At 39.0% G+C, this 19,199-nt stretch overlaps 2 protein-coding genes across 2 annotated transcripts; both read right to left on the bottom strand.

Annotated features, from left to right (window-relative positions):
• Nucleotides 1-10,603: 10,603 nt before the first annotated feature.
• Nucleotides 10,604-12,705, bottom strand: LOC117294043 (octopamine receptor beta-2R-like). The gene is made up of 2 exons (XM_033776590.1): nt 11,994-12,705; nt 10,604-10,968 (listed from the first exon to the last, which is right to left on the bottom strand). Exons 1-2 carry the CDS (start codon nt 12,703-12,705, stop codon nt 10,604-10,606), a joined length of 1,077 nt encoding a protein of 358 aa, XP_033632481.1.
• A 1,255-nt stretch (nt 12,706-13,960) lies between these two features.
• LOC117293949 (galanin receptor type 1-like) lies at nt 13,961-15,743 on the bottom strand. Its single transcript, XM_033776489.1, has 2 exons — nt 15,032-15,743; nt 13,961-14,325 (listed from the first exon to the last, which is right to left on the bottom strand). Exons 1-2 carry the CDS (start codon nt 15,741-15,743, stop codon nt 13,961-13,963), a joined length of 1,077 nt encoding a protein of 358 aa, XP_033632380.1.
• Nucleotides 15,744-19,199: the final 3,456 nt, after the last annotated feature.

Below are 19,199 nucleotides of genomic sequence, written 5' to 3'. Positions count from 1 at the left end.
TTTAAAATTCAATTAAAAACATTATTTTGAAATAGTTAACAGACACAAACCATTAAATTAACAACAAATTGATACTTCCCCTCAAACGCAGGTCCTCTTATTTTAGACGGTGTTGTTGTTGGATACATTTTTTACTGTTATATTACACAATTTTTGGTCATACCTTGCAGTATGAAATATGTATGAGGTGATCGACGGTTTGTAATGTTGGCAATTGTTTTATGTTAAATACAAACTTGCACTTTATCTTAAACTTAAACTGGATGTAACATGGTGCATTAAAGCCATTGGACCCTTTCGGTTCAGAAAAAAAAGAAAAAAGTTCACAGATTTACAAATAACTTACAGGGTTTACAGATGGCAATGGTGAAAGACTTCTCTTGAAATATTATTCCATGAAATGCTTTACTTTTGAGAAAACCGCAAAACAATATAAATTCTCGTTAACCAGAATTACGGATTTATTTTAAACACATGTCATGACACGGCGAAACGCGCGGAAACAAGGGTGGGATTTTCCGTTGTTTTCTCCCGACTCCGATGACCGATTGAGCCTAAATTTTCACAGGTTGGTTATTTGAAATAGAAGTTGTGGTACACAAAGTGTGGGCCTTGGACAACACTGTTTACCGAAAGGGTCCAATGGCTTAAAACAATGTTAATCTGTTGCAACGTAAAGGATATTATTTTTTACAACACCACCATGTATAAATGCCCCCTTTTCTTAAAAAAAAACACCCATAATCGGCTGCTCGGAAACGCCCTCAATGCTCTATTCTTGAATAATGTGACACTGCTTTAAACTTCGGTGCAATGCCATGATATTTACTTCATTTCATTCAACGTACTTACAAAATTGACATCCGGCTACCGCGAACGTTCCGTAATAATAACAAAAATTGTTTGCTGAAAATCTATGTAATTACTAAAGGATGAAAGTTCACATCTAGGTAAAATTACTTCCACTTTCCAACTTTCTATTGTTTGTTTCCCAACGTGATCTTCTTCTCTCCTATTGTTCTTGGGCATTGGAGACGGTCTCAGACACAGTGCCAGTCACTACACCGTCAGCCACCTGGTTCGAATCCCGCTGCTTACAAAACAGCTCCCTGATCCCTTTACGGAACGGCTTGTTGGTCATTGTGTAAATGACTGGATTCACACAGGAATTACCAACGGCTAAGATGACAGTGAGACGGTGGATAGGATCACCTAGAGTCACATGAACTCCAATATTGAAGAGCAGGAACCAGACTTGGTTTGGAGTCCAGCACACACCGAATGTGATGACGCAGGCCAGGAGTGTCTTCACCAGGGTTTGGGAGGCTCGGAGCTGCCACATTTCACGCTGGTCTCTTGGATTGACTCCCATAGAGGCTGTAGAAAAGGCAAAGTCGATACAAACTAACGCGTTAGGTTCGATCTTAAGAAGAGGTAAATCTACATGTTTTCGTGGTACCCATATTGATACGGCATGATCAGTCGAACTAAAATCAGAGGGATCATCAAACTTTTTGTATCTGCCCCACAGTCGGTCTATCATAACAAAAATTCCATAATTGTCAGCATTGATTCAATGAAATTACCCTATAAGGTAATTGTAACAAAAACAAACTGCTTTTGCTTTAAAGGAACACGTTGCCTTGTATCGGACGAGTTGGTGTATAAAAAGCGTTTGAAACCGTTTGTTATGAAATGCATATGGTTAGAAAGATGTTTTAAAAGTAGAAAATAATGATTCACACAAGTATCACTGAAAATTACCGTGTTAGTCGACGAGGTGAAAAGAAAACCACGCGATTTCGAGGCATATTATTTTGTGTAGATCATTGTATTCTACTTTTACAACATCTTTCTAACCATATCGATTTTAGAACAAACGGTTTACAGAACGCTTTTCAAAGACCAACTCGACCGATCCAAGGCAACGTGTTCCTTCAATCTGCAGACGATCAGGGGTTGGATCGGGGTCGAGTGCTAGCAGTTTTCATTGGGTCATAGACCTTTTCGCAAATACCGGGGCGCGCGCGTAAAGCTTGGAATTAGGTGCATTGTGGTCTAGCTGGTATCCAAATTTGATCCATATATATCCCACAATGCACCTCATTCAACAGTCTGCGCTTGCGCATTGGTATTGGTCTATGGGCTTAGAGGCTAAAACGTGTATCTCTTAATATTGATGTGGCTTTGCATTTATTCCAATACGCCTATAGCACAAGTCAAAGTAGGGGAAAACGAATTGTCAATTTATTCCCTATTAAAGTTACTCTAATATAATTAACTAGTTTAAATTAAAAAATCAGAAAAGAAAAACAAATGGTATGCACCGAGTCCTTTGAAAAATAAAACAGTTGATACTTTCTTGCTCTCGTTAACGTGAAATAATAACTTTCTAACTAACCTGTTCGAGCAGTTAGCATCTTCACTTGTCTGCTCAGCGTAGAGATGACTTTCACTTGAGCAAGAATCATCACAGCGAATGGAACAAAGAACTTGCCGGTGAAAGAAAACAAGCCAAGTGTCGCCTGAGCTCCTCTGTTGGACCAGCCTTTAAAAGGACATCCCACTACTTCATCTTCTTCGTGCGTTAAAAAGGGAGACGAATCTAAAACTGCAGCCGAAGCCCAACACGCAGCAATCATGATGTATCTGTTTCGTTTGATGAAAAGAGTCTTGTATTTGTGTGGGTGGACGATGGCTACATAGCGCTCCAAATTGACAACAGTCAAACCCAAGATTGACGTCATCGTGAAGAACCAAAACAGGAAACCGCTGGTGTAAAATCGACACCAAAACTCACCGAAGAACCCGGGGTTTGGAGGAGAGTGGGTATTAGGCAGAAGATAAGCTGGGATGACCATAACACCGGCCATGAAATCTACAAGGGAGAGATGCACTAAGAAATCACTGGTATTAGACCTCAGTGACGGCACACGGAGGAGTACGATGGCAACCAGTAAGTTACCAGTGATACCAACCACGCAGATTATGCAGTAGAGAGATGTGACGAACTTGGTGAACGCATCGCTTTCTTTCGTTGCAACATCCTCGTCACTATTTGCTTCTTGGAAAACTGTTCTTGGAAAACTGTTGGTAAAGTCGTGCGAAGACTCTCAAATCGATCCATGATGGTTTAGTTTATGGCTTGTGTCTTGAGTTGAAATATTTGTCACGGAATTTCTTCTCACAAGAATTCTGTATGGTATTTTTCAGCTCTACTCATTAAATGAGTTCACGCGTTATCATAAGAAATTTTCAGTTGCAGCCTTTTTCTCTGCTCCTGCTATGAAAACAAAATATGAACATTTGCACTCTTTGCATCCGTCCGCCAAGAGGCCGGTGGAATAATTTGACGTCAGTGACTGATATAGAAATTCTTCGTCAACCAACTCAGTTGAAAACCAAAGTGAGATGTTAAGTTACCTTTACAGTTGATATCATTATTAAGTATAAATCGTGCGGTTTTTATGGCTCTTTCGGAGCCGGGGGATTTTTAGCATGAGTGCACGACTATTGTACACAAATTTATGTAGTAAAAATTTAATAATCTTTTATAAAGGAAAAACAGAAGAAGAAAAAGGGAGTTATGTTGTCATGGAATGTTTTTTGTTCTCGCACAAAAGGTTTTAAAGGCAGTGGACACTATTGGCAATTACTCAAAATAATAAGTATATAAGCAACAATCCTTGGGAAAGGTTGAATTTATAAAACATTGTGAGAAACTGCTCCCTCTGAAGTGACGTGGTTTTCGAGACAGAAGTAATTTTCAACAAATTTGATTTCGAGAACTCGGAATTAGATTTTGAGCTCTCTAACTCAATCTGAAAGCACACAACATCGTGTGACAAGGGTGTTTTGTCTTTCATTCATATCTCGCAACTTCGACGACCAATATTGAGCTCAAATTTTCACAGGTTTGTTATTTTATGCATAGTGTTGAGAGACACCAAGTGAGAAGACTGGTCTTTGACAATTACCAACAGTGTCCGGTGTCTTTAATCAAAACTCCCTTGAACCATGTACCTCTTAACAATACAATAATTTGTTTTGACATTGACCTCGTGTTGTGCTATAATTGTGATAAAAAACGTTTGTTTATCTGAGCATTCGCTTACAAGATGTCTTATTACCGTGATCATTTGGGTTTTTGCGTAAACGGAGCGCAATCCGTGGTTTTTGTCTTATTCGCGTGTTTTCTTTAGTTGTTCAGCAAGTTCATCGAAACTGTACATTACGAAAGTATCCACGACATACACAATGATTATGCAGTATAAACAGTTGTGCAAAACACAAAATCATAAAGTGGGTTGCTGCCGTGATTTCGTGAAATGCTCATTGTCCCGATACCCCTCGCATGGTTGGCCCCATCGTGACCTTCTTCTCGCCTATTGTTCTTGGGTATTGGAGACGGTCTGAGACACAGTGCCAGTCGCTACACCGTCAGTCACCTGGTTCGAATCCCGCTGCTTACAAAACAGCTCCCTGATCCCTTTACGGAACGGCTTGTTGGTCATTGTGTAAATGACTGGATTCACACAGGAATTACCAACGGCTAAGATGACAGTGAGATGGCGATCAGGTCCACCTAGATTTAATGGAACACCGAAGTTGAAGAGCAGGAACCAGACTTGGTTTGGAGTCCAGCACACACCGAATGTGATGACGCAGGCCAGGAGTGTCTTCACCAGGGTTTGGGAGGCTCGGAGCTGCCACATTTTACCCTGGTTGATTGGATTTACTCCCAAAGAGGCTGCAAGAGAATGCAGTCGACACAAAATAAAACATAAGGTGCGAGTCAACCACCGTTAAATCTTCAAATGTGTGTTGTACGGTACTAAGCCGTTCAAGATCATCGCAACTGTGTCCAGAAGCGCTAAAATGCAACGAAATACTTTAGATCATTGCCTCACAGTCAGTCTACACCATCAACTTGAGGGGCTACAATTTACACAAATGGTGTTGTCACATCATTAAGAATCAAAGTAGTCACCACAATGGTATTGAAATAACACCGATGTAAATGTTAAGGCCGATTTTTTTTCGTTTGAGCAGTGTGTCGTCAAAAATAGTTTAATCGCTTCAATGCAATTTCTTATAACGGTTATTATAAAATAAAAAAATTAAAATTAAAATTATTTATTAAACCACCGGTTGGATCGCGGTCGAGTGCCGAAAGTTTTCGCCGGGTCATCAATGGCACGAACGGAAACGTATACCCTGGCCTTCTCTAAAGGTGCCGGCTTTATAAAGGTGCCTATTACACGAGTAGGTGTAAGCCACAACTAAATCGTATCAATGTATGATGCATAACACGATATTTGCTGAATACCCAAAAAAGAAAAACAAATTGTATGCACTGAGTCCATTAAAGAATGGAAAATATTGATACATTAAATTTCTCGTAAATCTTGAGATAATTTTATGTAAAGACTGATTAACTAACCTGTTCGAGTAGCTAACATCTTCACTTGTCTGTTCAGCGTCGAGATAACTTTCAGCTGCGCAAAAATCATCACTGTGAACGGAGCGAAGAATTGGACCGTAAAAGTGAACAAGCCAAATGCCGCCTGAGCTCCTCTGTTAGACCAGCCTTTAAAATGACATCCCACTACTTCATCTTCTTCAAATATAAACCAATTGTAAGATTTTGAAAGTGTGGAACAACCCCAACACGCAGCAATCATGATGTATTTGTTCCGTTTGATGAAAATGGTCTTGTATTTGTGTGGGTGGACGATGGCTACATAGCGCTCCAAATTGACAACAGTCAAACCCAAGATTGACGTCAACGCGAAGGACCAAAACAGGAAACCGCTGGTGTAAAATCGACACCAAAACTCACCGAAGAACCCGGGGTTTGGAGGAGAGTGGGTATTAGGCAGAAGATAAGCTGGGATGACCAGAACACAGGCCATGAAATCTACAAGGGAGAGATGCACCAAGAAATCACTGGTGTTAGACCGCAGTGACGGCACACGGAGGAGTACGATGGCAACGAGTAAGTTACCTGTGATACCAACCACGCAGATCGTGCAGTAGAGAGATAAGATGAACTTGGCAAACGCATCGTTGTCTTCCATTGGAACCTCCTCAGAACTCTTTGTTCCTTGGAAAACTGTTGATAAAGTCGTGCCAAGACTCTCAAATTGATCCATGATGGTTTAGTTTTTGGCGTGTGTCTTGAGTTGGAATATTTTGTCACAGAATGTTCTGCTCACAAGAATTAAGTTCAGTGCTCGTTGAGTGAATTTATCATGCGGTTTTATCACACGGACATCAGTTGCAACCTGCTCAATTTGCTACCGTGTCTGCTCTCGCAATGAGTACTCGAAAATGTGCTCTTTGCATAAATCCGCCAAAAGGCCGGCCGAATGATTTGACGTCAGTGACTGATACAAAACTCTTCTTCAACCAACTTAGTTGAACAAAATTAAGTTACATTTTCAGTTGATAAAATGTAGAATATTAATGTTTCCGTTTTTATGGCTCTGCCGAGGCCGTTTTTTTTAGCATGAATGCACGAATGATAAACACACGTTTATTAAGTAATAACTATAATATTTTAAAGGTGCAAGTAAAGAGTTGTCATTTAATGTTTTTTTGTTCTCTCAAAAAAAGTTTTATTAATCATTTGAGATCTACAGAGGGCGGGCGTTTTTTTCGCCACGCACGACATTTAAAAAGTGTGGAAATGTGCGAGGAGTTGAAGATGGTTGAATAAACTGAGCTCATCTCCCTTGCAAAACTTATGGTCGGGGTAAGTCAAACATAATCTTAATGTCGGGCATATGATTTGAACAGTTAGTTGTGAAAATGTTAATTCCCTTGTGAACTTGCTTGGTGCGAATTTTTTATTAACAATGTTTGTCATGTTTGTCACGTAAACAAAGCGTACGTGGGCCCCTGAACCTAACACTATTATTTAATTTAAGTCCGTTTGCTTTGTTTTTTATTAGGCTTAGGCCTATATTATTATTTGTTTTAACTACATTTCTCATGAGATCATGTAGGAAGAAAACCTAGTACATGGTGAGGCTCACTAGATAGAGTGAAAACACCCCCACCTCTGTCTGTGGCGTGATATGCGTCTCGTTGTGAAGTCAAAGTAAAGTTCAAACTCGACCACCATGCAGTCCATGATTGATAGATATGCACAAACAAGCGAAAAAGCACACACACAATTTATTTGTCACTTTTTCGTCGAAGAAAAGAGTTTCACGCACGGCAAGGACAATGCGCAAGCGCGACACCTGCATACCGGCACTACGGACCAATCAAAACCATACGTCACCGCACAGGTGTTTGGCGCAACACAAGAGGGCGTCATTTGTATTAGTATTGGCTGCGCAGCAGGAATGTTGGTATTTACTTTATTGTCATTGGCAAGGAGAATGTCTTTTATGTTATCAATATTGAGGTTTTGTGGGTTTCCTCAATACATTATTGTTGAATTGCTACAAACAGCTAATCTTGGAATTCAATTAGTTAGAGCACACCAAATTACATTCCTGTGCTTGTATAGTCCTACTGGTAATTTTGTATAATCCTAATGAACCTTCCTGGACCGTTTCAAGCAATGACCATTTTAGGGGCCAATGTCGTGTATCTGGCCTTATTATTCCAAACGCTCTGTACTTGCATGTGTGGACTGTGGACCCTATATGCCTTAAAACCACAATAATAACCTTACGTGGATCTCGGAGTGCGTACAAAATCAAACAGATCGTTTTTGTGTATGTACGCCATGACTCCCAAAATACAAAATAAGTGAAAGTATATGGGTCGGGTGAATACCTTACTGGCAGAGACTCTGTTTCATAATGGTCAGCATCTGTTCATGTCCAGTACCTGTTCATGACCTTTACATTATTCCCCTTCGCTGCTTCGCAATCTAAAAAAGAATTCACGTGTAGGCCTATACAATTTGTTGTGATTACTTATAATAATTTGGCAGTCCTTGTAAAATGTAGGTCTCCCAGATTTTTAAATCGAACCAGGCTGAATGCAGACGTCTTTTCCTTTACGGTTTGTTTCATTAAAAGCACCGCCCGAGTTTCTGAAAACCAATTTTTCAAGATTCTTGCAGTAAACAACTGGAATCGTAGTTCAATTTTTAAAAGATAGCTTAATATTTATGCACATTTTTTTTACCCTTTCGGTAATGTTTGTATAAAAGTACAAGCTCCCATTGGGAACAATAATCGGCTCTCGAATATTTTTTTGTAAGGATAAAATGGACACAATAGCTTTTCAAGGCTTTTATCTGACTCAATGCTCGAACTAATTAAATGCGAAGGCGTTAGTTTTCGACAATATCAATATTAATGATGAATAAATACAGTTTCCGTTGTGTTTACTAATTGGTATGAGCTAAATTATTTCATCGTCATTAGCTTCAATGAAATAATCTTTACAAACAAATATTCGAGAGCCGATTATTGTTCCCAATGGGAGCTTGTACTTTTATACAAACATTACCGAAAGGTTAAAAAATTGTGCATATTATGTATTAAGCTATCTTTTAAAAATTGAATTACGATTCCAGTTGTTTACTGCAAGAATCTTGAAAAATTGGTTTTCAGAAACTCGGGCGGTGGCATGCAGGGACTAGAGGGTTAAGTGATTGATAAGAAAGAACAGAGCAGTAACGTACTCTGTGTATTCTTCCTTCAACTCTCTTCGAATGATACAAAGGTCACCATTGACTCTTTACTTATATTAATTTATTTCCTAATCGACAAGGCAACTGATCGATTTGAATAAAAAGAAACGGATGCAAAAGCGTTTCACAACACCCTACCTACAATCAATTAAGGAACTTTACGGAGAAAAAAATGTTACAGATTTACATAAAACTTACACGGTCTAATGATGATGATAGTAGAAAACATCACTTGCAATATTTCTGTCTGAAATGTCATTGTTTGTTGAGGAACAAAACAAAACCAATTTCCCGTTTGGAGTTTATCGCTCTGTGAGCGTTTTATTCATTTTGTTTAAGTCGATGTAACGCAAAATAATAATGTGTAATCGGTTTTCACTATTTTCTAGTGACCCATCAGATGGCTGATCCAATTTCTACCGACCCAATATCAAACGTCAGTTTATGTATATTAATGGTGGATTATATCAAGTGCTCACACTGTCAGCAACTGTTTGTTAGCCTTAACACCCTGTAATGTTCATTTTAGTAATAACGTCCGATGAGTTCACAACAGGGCTACTTTTTAACGGTTCTGCTTACCGTAAAATGAAGAACCTGCGAAAACAAAAGCGGGGTCAAGTGTGTTTCACAGTTTCTCAGGTATTTTAGCCGTGTTCGCGTACGTATAGGCACTCTTCGTGTACGTAGCTAACCACCTGTATTTGTGATTTACACTTGTTAATTATACATTGAGCGATTTACTTACACCGTTGCATGCAAATCCAACTCAATTGCTGCATCGGAAAATAATAATGAGCATAATGATCGTGCAAGAAATTTTGAAAAACGAATTGTTTCTGTTTTCCCAGCAACATCAATATTATTTTTTTTTTGTTCGTTGTAATGTGCTTAGTGGAAACAGGATGTCAGCTGTTTTAAAATTCAATTAAAAACATTATTTTGAAATAGTTAACAGACACAAACCATTAAATTAACAACAAATTGATACTTCCCCTCAAACGCAGGTCCTCTTATTTTAGACTGGTTTTAAAATGGCGGTGTTGTTGTTGGATACATTTTTTACTGTTATATTACACAATTTTTGGTCATACCTTGCAGTATGAAATATGTATGAGGTGATCGACGTTTTGTAATGTTGGCAATTGTTTTATGTTAAATACAAACTTGCACTTTATCTTAAACTTAAACTGGATGTAACATGGTGCATTAAAGCCATTGGACCCTTTCGGTTCAGAAAAAAAAGAAAAAAGTTCACAGATTTACAAATAACTTACAGGGTTTACAGAAGGCAATGGTGAAAGACTTCTCTTAAATATTATTCCATGAAATGCTTTACTTTTGAGAAAACCGCAAAACAATATAAATTCTCGTTAACCAGAATTACGGATTTATTTTAAACACATGTCATGACACGGCGAAACGCGCGGAAACAAGGGTGGGATTTTCCGTTGTTTTCTCCCGACTCCGATGACCGATTAGGCCTAAATTTTCACAGGTTTGTTATTTGAAATAGAAGTTGTGGTACACAAAGTGTGGGCCTTGGACAACACTGTTTACCGAAAGGGTCCAATGGCTTTAAACAATGTTAATCTGTTGCAACGTAAAGGATATTATTTTTTACAATACCACCATGTATAAATGCCCCCTTTTCTTAAAAAAAACACACATAATCGGCTGCTCGGAAACGCCCTCAATGCTCTATTCTTGAATAATGTGACACTGCTTTAAACTTCGGTGCAATGCCATGATATTTACTTCATTTCATTCAACGTACTTACAAAATTGACATCCGGCTACCGCGAACGTTCCGTAATAATAACAAAAATTGTTTGCTGAAAATCTGTGTAATTACTAAAGGATGAAAGTTCACATCTAGGTAAAATTACTTCCACTTTCCAACTTTCTATTGTTTGTTTCCCAACGTGATCTTCTTCTCTCCTATTGTTCTTGGGCATTGGAGACGGTCTCAGACACAGTGCCAGTCGCTACACCGTCAGCCACCTGGTTCGAATCCCGCTGCTTACAAAACAGCTCCCTGATCCCTTTACGGAACGGCTTGTTGGTCATTGTGTAAATGACTGGATTCACACAGGAATTACCAACGGCTAAGATGACTGTGAGACGGTGGATAGGATCACCTAGAGTCACATGAACTCCAATATTGAAGAGCAGGAACCAGACTTGGTTTTGAGTCCAGCACACACCGAATGTGATGACGCAGGCCAGGAGTGTCTTCACCAGGGTTTGGGAGGCTCGGAGCTGCCACATTTCACGCTGGTCTCTTGGATTGACTCCCATAGAGGCTGTAGAAAAGGCAAAGTCGATACAAACTAACGCGTTAGGTTCGATCTTAAGAAGAGGTAAATCTACATGTTTTCGTGGTACCCATATTGATACGGCATGATCAGTCGAACTAAAATCGGAGGGATCATCAAATTTTTGTATCTGCATGCCCCACAGTCGGTCTATCATAACAAAAATTCCATAATTGTCAGCATTGATTCAATGAAATTACCCTATAAGGTAATTGTAACAAAAACAAACTGATTTTGCTTTAAAGGAACACGTTGCCTTGTATCGGACGAGTTGGTGTATAAAAAGCGTTTGAAACCGTTTGTTATGAAATGCATATGGTTAGAAAGATGTTTTAAAAGTAGAAAATAATGATTCACACAAGTATCACTGAAAATTACCGTGTTAGTCGACGAGGTGAAAAGAAAACCACGCGATTTCGAGGCATATTTGTGTAGATCATTGTATTCTACTTTTACAACATCTTTCTAACTATATCGATTTTAGAACAAACGGTTTACAGAACGCTTTTCAAAGACCAACTCGACCGATCCAAGGCAACGTGTTCCTTCAATCTGCAGACGATCTGGGGTTGGATCGGGGTCGAGTGCTAGCAGTTTTCATTGGGTCATAGACCTTTTCGCAATTACCGGGGCGCGCGCGTAAAGCTTGGAATTAGGTGCATTGTGGTCTAGCTGGTGTCCAAATTTGATCCATATATATCCCACAATGCACCTCATTCAACAGTCTGCGCTTGCGCATTGGTATTGGTCTATGGGCTTAGAGGCTAAAACGTGTATCTCTTAATATTGATGTGGCTTTGCATTTATTCCAATACGCCTATAGCTCAAGTCAAAGTAGGGGAAAACGAATTGTCAATTTATTCCCTATTAAAGTTACTCTAATATAATTAACTAGTTTAAATTAAAAAAAATCAGAAAAGAAAAACAAATGGTATGCACCGAGTCCTTTGAAAAATAAAACAGTTGATACTTTCTTGCTCTCGTTAATGTGAAATAATAACTTTCTAACTAACCTGTTCGAGCAGTTAGCATCTTCACTTGTCTGCTCAGCGTAGAGATGACTTTCAGTTGAGCAAGAATCATCGCAGCGAATGGAACAAAGAACTTGCCGGTGAAAGAAAACAAGCCAAGTGTCGCCTGAGCTCCTCTGTTGGACCAGCCTTTAAAATGACATCCCACTACTTCATCTTCTTCATGCGTTAAAAAGGAAGACGAATCTAAAACTGCAGCCGAAGCCCAACACGCAGCAATCATGATGTATCTGTTTCGTTTGATGAAAAGAGTCTTGTATTTGTGTGGGTGGACGATGGCTACATAGCGCTCCAAATTGACAACAGTCAAACCCAAGACTGACGTCATCGTGAAGAACCAAAACAGGAAACCGCTGGTGTAAAATCGACACCAAAACTCACCGAAGAACCCGGGGTTTGGAGGAGAGTGGGTATTAGGCAGAAGATAAGCTGGGATGACCATAACACAGGCCATGAAATCTACAAGGGAGAGATGCACTAAGAAATCACTGGTATTAGACCTCAGTGACGGCACACGGAGGAGTACGATGGCAACCAGTAAGTTACCAGTGATACCAACCACGCAGATTATGCAGTAGAGAGATGTGACGAACTTGGTGAACGCATCGCTTTCTTTCGTTGCAACATCCTCGTCACTGTTGGCTTCTTGGAAAACTGTTGGTAAAGTCGTGCGAAGACTCTCAAATCGATCCATGATGGTTTAGTTTATGGCTTGTGTCTTGAGTTGAAATATTTGTCACGGAATTTCTTCTCACAAGAATTCTGTATGGTATTTTTCAGCTCTACTCATTAAATGAGTTCATGCGTTATCATACGAAATTTTCAGTTGCAGCCTTTTTTGCTCCTGCTATGAAAACAAAATATGAAAATTTGCACTCTTTGCATCCGTCCGCCAAGAGGCCGGTGGAATAATTTGACGTCAGTGACTGATATAGAAATTCTTCGTCAACCAACTCAGTTGAAAACCAAAGTGAGATGTTAAGTTACCTTTACAGTTGATATCATTATTAAGTATAAATCGTGCGGTTTTTATGGCTCTTTCGGGGCCGGGGGATTTTTAGCATGAGTGCACGACTATTGTACACAAATTTATGTAGTAAAAACTTAATAATCTTTTATATAAGAAAAACAGAAGAAGAAAAAGGGAGTTATATTGTCATGGAATGTTTTTTGTTCTCGCACAAAAGGTTTTAAAGGCAGTGGACACTATTGGCAATTACTCAAAATAATAAGTATATAAGCAACAATCCTTGGGAAAGGTTGAATTTATAAAACATTGTGAGAAACTGCTCCCTCTGAAGTGACGTAGTTTTCGAGACAGAAGTAATTTTCAACAAATTTGATTTCGAGAACTCGGAATTAGATTTTGAGCTCTCTAACTCAATCTGAAAGCACACACCATCGTGTGACAAGGGTGTTTTGTCTTTCATTATTATCTCGCAACTTCGACGACCAATATTGAGCTCAAATTTTCACAGGTTTGTTATTTTATGCATAGTGTTGAGAGACACCAAGTGAGAAGACTGGTCTTTGACAATTACCAACAGTGTCCGGTGTCTTTAATCAAAACTCCCTTGAACCATGTACCTCTTAACAATACAATAATTTGTTTTGACATTGACCTCGTGTTGTGCTATAATTGTGATAAAAAACGTTTGTTTATCTGAGCATTCGCTTACAAGATGTCTTATTACCGTGATCATTTGGGTTTTTGCGTAAACGGAGCGCAATCCGTGGTTTTTGTCTTATTCGCGTGTTTTCTTTAGTTGTTCAGCAAGTTCATCGAAACTGTTCATTACGAAAGTATCCACGACATACACAATGATTATGCAGTATAAACAGTTGTGCAAAACACAAAATCATAAAGTGGGTTGCTGCCGTGATTTCGTGAAATGCTCATTGTCCCGATACCCCTCGCATGGTTGGCCCCATCGTGACCTTCTTCTCGCCTATTGTTCTTGGGTATTGGAGACGGTCTGAGACACAGTGCCAGTCGCTACACCGTCAGTCACCTGGTTCGAATCCCGCTGCTTACAAAACAGCTCCCTGATCCCTTTACGGAACGGCTTGTTGGTCATTGTGTAAATGACTGGATTCACACAGGAATTACCCACGGCTAAGATGACAGTGAGATGGCGATCAGGTCCACCTAGATTTAATGGAACACCGAAGTTGAAGAGCAGGAACCAGACTTGGTTTGGAATCCAGCACACACCGAATGTGATGACGCATGCCAGGAGTGTCTTCACCAGGGTTTGGGAGGCTCGGAGCTGCCACATTTTATCCTGGTTGATTGGATTTACTCCCAAAGAGGCTGCAAGAGAATGCAGTCGACACAAAATAAAACATAAGGTGCGAGTCAACCACCGTTAAATCTTCAAATGTGTGTTGTACGGTACTAAGCCGTTCAAGATCATCGCAACTGTGTCCAGAAGCGCTAAAATGCAACGAAATACTTTAGATCATTGCCTCACAGTCAGTCTACACCATCAACTTGGACGGCTACAATTTACACAAATGGTGTTGTCACATCATTAAGAATCAAAGTAGTCACCACAATGGTATTGAAATAACACCGATGTAAATGTTAAGGCCGAAATTAGTGTACAAATTTGATTTTTTTTCGTTTGAGCAGTGTGTCGTCAAAAATAGTTTAATCGCTTCAATGCATTTTCTTATAACGGTTATTATAAAATAAAAAAATTAAAATTAAAATTATTTATTAAACCACCGGTTGGATCGCGGTCGAGTGCCGAAAGTTTTCGCCGGGTCATCAATGGCACGAACGGAAACGTATACCCTGGCCTTCTCTAAAGGTGCCGGCTTTATAAAGGTGCCTATTACACGAGTAGGTGTAAGCCACAACTAAATCGTATCAATGTATGATGCATAACACGATATTTGCTGAATACCCAAAAAAGAAAAACAAATTGTATGCACTGAGTCCATTGAAGAATGGAAAATATTGATACATTAAATTGCTCGTCAATCTTGAGATATGTAAAGACTGATTAACTAACCTGTTCGAGTAGCTAACATCTTCACTTGTCTGTTCAGCGTCGAGATAACTTTCAGCTGCGCAAAAATCATCACTGTGAACGGAGCGAAGAATTGGACCGTAAAAGTGAACAAGCCAAATGCCGCCTGAGCTCCTCTGTTAGACCAGCCTTTAAAATGACATCCCACTACTTCATCTTCTTCAAATATAAACCAATTGTAAGATTTTGAAAGTGTGGAACAACCCCAACACGCAGCAATCATGATGTATTTGTTCCGTTTGATGAAAATGGTCTTGTATTTGTGTGGGTGGACGATGGCTACATAGCGCTCCAAATTGACAACAGTCAAACCCAAGATTGACGTCAACGCGAAGGACCAAAACAGGAAACCGCTGGTGTAAAATCGACACCAAAACTCACCGAAGAACCCGGGGTTTGGAGGAGAGTGGGTATTAGGCAGAAGATAAGCTGGGATGACCAGAACACAGGCCATGAAATCTACAAGGGAGAGATGCACCAAGAAATCACTGGTGTTAGACCGCAGTGACGGCACACGGAGGAGTACGATGGCAACGAGTAAGTTACCTGTGATACCAACCACGCAGATCGTGCAGTAGAGAGATAAGATGAACTTGGCAAACGCATCGTTGTCTTCCATTGGAACCTCCTCAGAACTCTTTGTTCCTTGGAAAACTGTTGATAAAGTCGTGCCAAGACTCTCAAATTGATCCATGATGGTTTAGTTTTTGGCGTGTGTCTTGAGTTGGAATATTTTGTCACAGAATGTTCTGCTCACAAGAATTAAGTTCAGTGCTCGTTGAGTGAATTTATCATGCGGTTTTATCACACGGACATCAGTTGCAGCCTGCTCAATTTGCTACCGTGTCTGCTCTCGCAATGAGTACTCGAAAATGTGCTCTTTGCATAAATCCGCCAAAAGGCCGGCCGAATGATTTGACGTCAGTGACTGATACAAAACTCTTCTTCAACCAACTTAGTTGAACAAAATTAAGTTACATTTTCAGTTGATAAAATGTAGAATATTAATGTTTCCGTTTTTATGGCTCTGCCGAGGCCGTTTTTTTAGCATGAATGCACGAATGATAAACACACGTTTATTAAGTAATAACTATAATATTTTAAAGGTGCAAGTAAAGAGTTGTCATTTAATGTTTTTTTGTTCTCTCAAAAAAGGTTTTATTAATCAAATCTCCTAACATTCCTCTGTGCAATACAATTATTTGTTTCGATCTTGGCCTCGTTTTTGTGCTTGAAGGAACACTTGCAAACAGTTATTGTTTTGAACATTTTGACATTTATTATGAAGGCCGTGTTGCAAGGTGATGCATTGATTGCATGCAGTCGACACAATCGTTAGCAGAGATGTACATTTACCTCTTACCTAAATGATTTCTTAATGATGCATTGATTGCATGCAGTCGACACAATCGTTAGCAGAGATGTACATTTACCTCTTACCTAAATGATTTCTTAAACCTAATTTTATTGGTCAAAATTATGCGCTTATAATAGGGTGTGTTTAATATTGACCAATAACATACTGCCATAAATAGCAACTATACAGTCTGGTTCCTTAACAGAATGTATGTACTTTACGTACTTGTATGATGCGCCAGACTATTGCACTTACCATTTTAGATCTACAGAGGGCGGGCGTTTTTTTCGCCACGCACGACATTTAAAAAGTGTGGAAATGTGCGAGGAGTTGAAGATGGTTGAATAAACTGAGCTCATCTCCCTTGCAAAACTTATGGTCGGGGTAAGTCAAACATAATCTTAATGTCGGGCATATGATTTGAACAGTTAGTAGTGAAAATGTTAATTCCCTTGTGAACTTGCTTGGTGCGAATTTTTTATTAACAATGTTTGTCATGTTTGTCACGTAAACAAAGCGTACGTGGGCCCCTGAACCTAACACTATTATTTAATTTAAGTCCGTTTGCTTTGTTTTTTATTAGGCTTAGGCCTATATTATTATTTGTTTTAACTACATTTCTCATGAGATCATGTAGGAAGAAAACCTAGTACATGGTGAGGCTCACTAGATAGAGTGAAAACACCCCCACCTCTGTCTGTGGCGTGATATGCGTCTCGTTGTGAAGTCAAAGTAAAGTTCAAACTCGACCACCATGCAGTCCATGATTGATAGATATGCACACAATTTATTTGTCACTTTTTCGTCGAAGAAAAGAGTTTAACGCACGGCAAGGACAATGCGCAAGCGCGACACCTGCATACCGGCACTACGGACCAATCAAAACCATACGTCACCGCACAGGTGTTTGGTGCAACACAAGAGGGCGTCATTTGTATTAGTATTGGCTGCGCAGCAGGAATGTTGGTATTTACTTTATTGTCATTGGCAAGGAGAATGTCTTTTATGTTATCAATTGAGGTTTTGTGGGTTTCCTCAATACATTATTGTTGAATTGCTACAAACAGCTAATCTTGGAATTCAATTAGTTAGAGCACACCAAATTACATTCCTGTGCTTGTATAGTCCTACTGGTAATTTTGTATAATCCTAATGAACCTTCCTGGACCGTTTCAAGCAATGACCATTTTAGGGGCCAATGTCGTGTATCTGGCCTTATTATTCCAAACGCTCTGTACTTGCATGTGTGGACTGTGGACCCTATATGCCTTAAAACCACAATAATAACCTTACGTGGATCTCGGAGTGCGTACAAAATCAAACAGATCGTTTTTGTGTATGTACGCCATGACTCCCAAAATACAAAAATAAGTGAAAGTATATGGGTCGGGTGAATACCTTACTGGCAGAGACTCTGTTTCATAATGGTCAGCATCTGTTCATGTCCAGTACCTGTTCATGACCTTTACATTATTCCCCTTCGCTGCTTCGCAATCTAAAAAAGAATTCACGTGTAGGCCTATACAATTTGTTGTGATTACTTATAATAATTTGGCAGTCCTTGTAAAATGTAGGTCTCCCAGATTTTTAAATCGAACCAGGCTGAATGCAGACGTCTTTTCCTTTACGGTTTGTTTCATTAAAAGCACCGCCCGAGTTTCTGAAAACCAATTTTTCAAGATTCTTGCAGTAAACAACTGGAATCGTAGTTCAATTTTTAAAAGATAGCTTAATATTTATGCACATTTTTTTACCCTTTCGGTAATGTTTGTATAAAAGTACAAGCTCCCATTGGGAACAATAATCGGCTCTCGAATATTTTTTTGTAAGGATAAAATGGACACAATAGCTTTTCAATGCTTTTATCTGACTCAATGCTCGAACTAATTAAATGCGAAGGCGTTAGTTTTCGACAATATCAATATTAATGATGAATAAATACAGTTTCCGTTGTGTTTACTAATTGGTATGAGCTAAATTATTTCATCGTCATTAGCTTCAATGAAATAATCTTTACAAACAAATATTCGAGAGCCGATTATTGTTCCCAATGGGAGCTTGTACTTTTATACAAACATTACCGAAAGGTTAAAAAATTGTGCATATTATGTATTAAGCTATCTTTTAAAAATTGAATTACGATTCCAGTTGTTTACTGCAAGAATCTTGAAAAATTGGTTTTCAGAAACTCGGGCGGTGGCATGCAGGGACTAGAGGGTTAAGTGATTGATAAGAAAGAACAGAGCAGTAACGTACTCTGTGTATTCTTCCTTCAACTCTCTTCGAATGATACAAAGGTCACCATTGACTCTTTACTTATATTAATTTATTTCCTAATCGACAAGGCAACTGATCGATTTGAATAAAAAGAAACGGATGCAAAAGCGTTTCACAACACCCTACCTACAATCAATTAAGGAACTTTACGGAGAATTTTTTTTTACAGATTTACATAAAACTTACACGGTCTAATGATGATGATAGTAGAAAACATCACTTGCAATATTTCTGTCTGAAATGTCATTGTTTGTTGAGGAACAAAACAAAACCAATTTCCCGTTTGGAGTTTATCGCTCTGTGAGCGTTTTATTCATTTTGTTTAAGTCGATGTAACGCAAAATATTAATGTGTAATCGGTTTTCACTATTTTCTAGTGACCCATCAGATGGCTGATCCAATTTCTACCGACCCAATATCAAACATCAGTTTATGTATATTAATGGTGGATTATATCAAGTGCTCACACTGTCAGCAACTGTTTGTTAGCCTTAACACCCTGTAATGTTCATTTTA

This window comes from Asterias rubens, chromosome 1, assembly GCF_902459465.1.
Source record: "Asterias rubens chromosome 1, eAstRub1.3, whole genome shotgun sequence".
NCBI lineage: Eukaryota > Metazoa > Echinodermata > Asteroidea > Forcipulatida > Asteriidae > Asterias > Asterias rubens.
This window is presented reverse-complemented; position numbering and strand designations above follow the sequence as displayed.

Excerpts from the sequence above, each read along its gene's own strand:
- LOC117294043 (XM_033776590.1), bottom strand. The coding sequence starts at position 12,705 with ATGGATCGATTTGAGAGTCTTCGCACGACTTTACCAACAGTTTTCCAA. Across the intron at positions 10,969-11,993 it reads GATGCTAACTGCTCGAACAG|CCTCTATGGGAGTCAATCCA; the intron begins GTTAGTTAGAAA and ends CCTTTTCTACAG.
- LOC117293949 (XM_033776489.1), bottom strand. The coding sequence starts at position 15,743 with ATGGATCAATTTGAGAGTCTTGGCACGACTTTATCAACAGTTTTCCAA. Across the intron at positions 14,326-15,031 it reads GATGTTAGCTACTCGAACAG|CCTCTTTGGGAGTAAATCCA; the intron begins GTTAGTTAATCA and ends ATTCTCTTGCAG.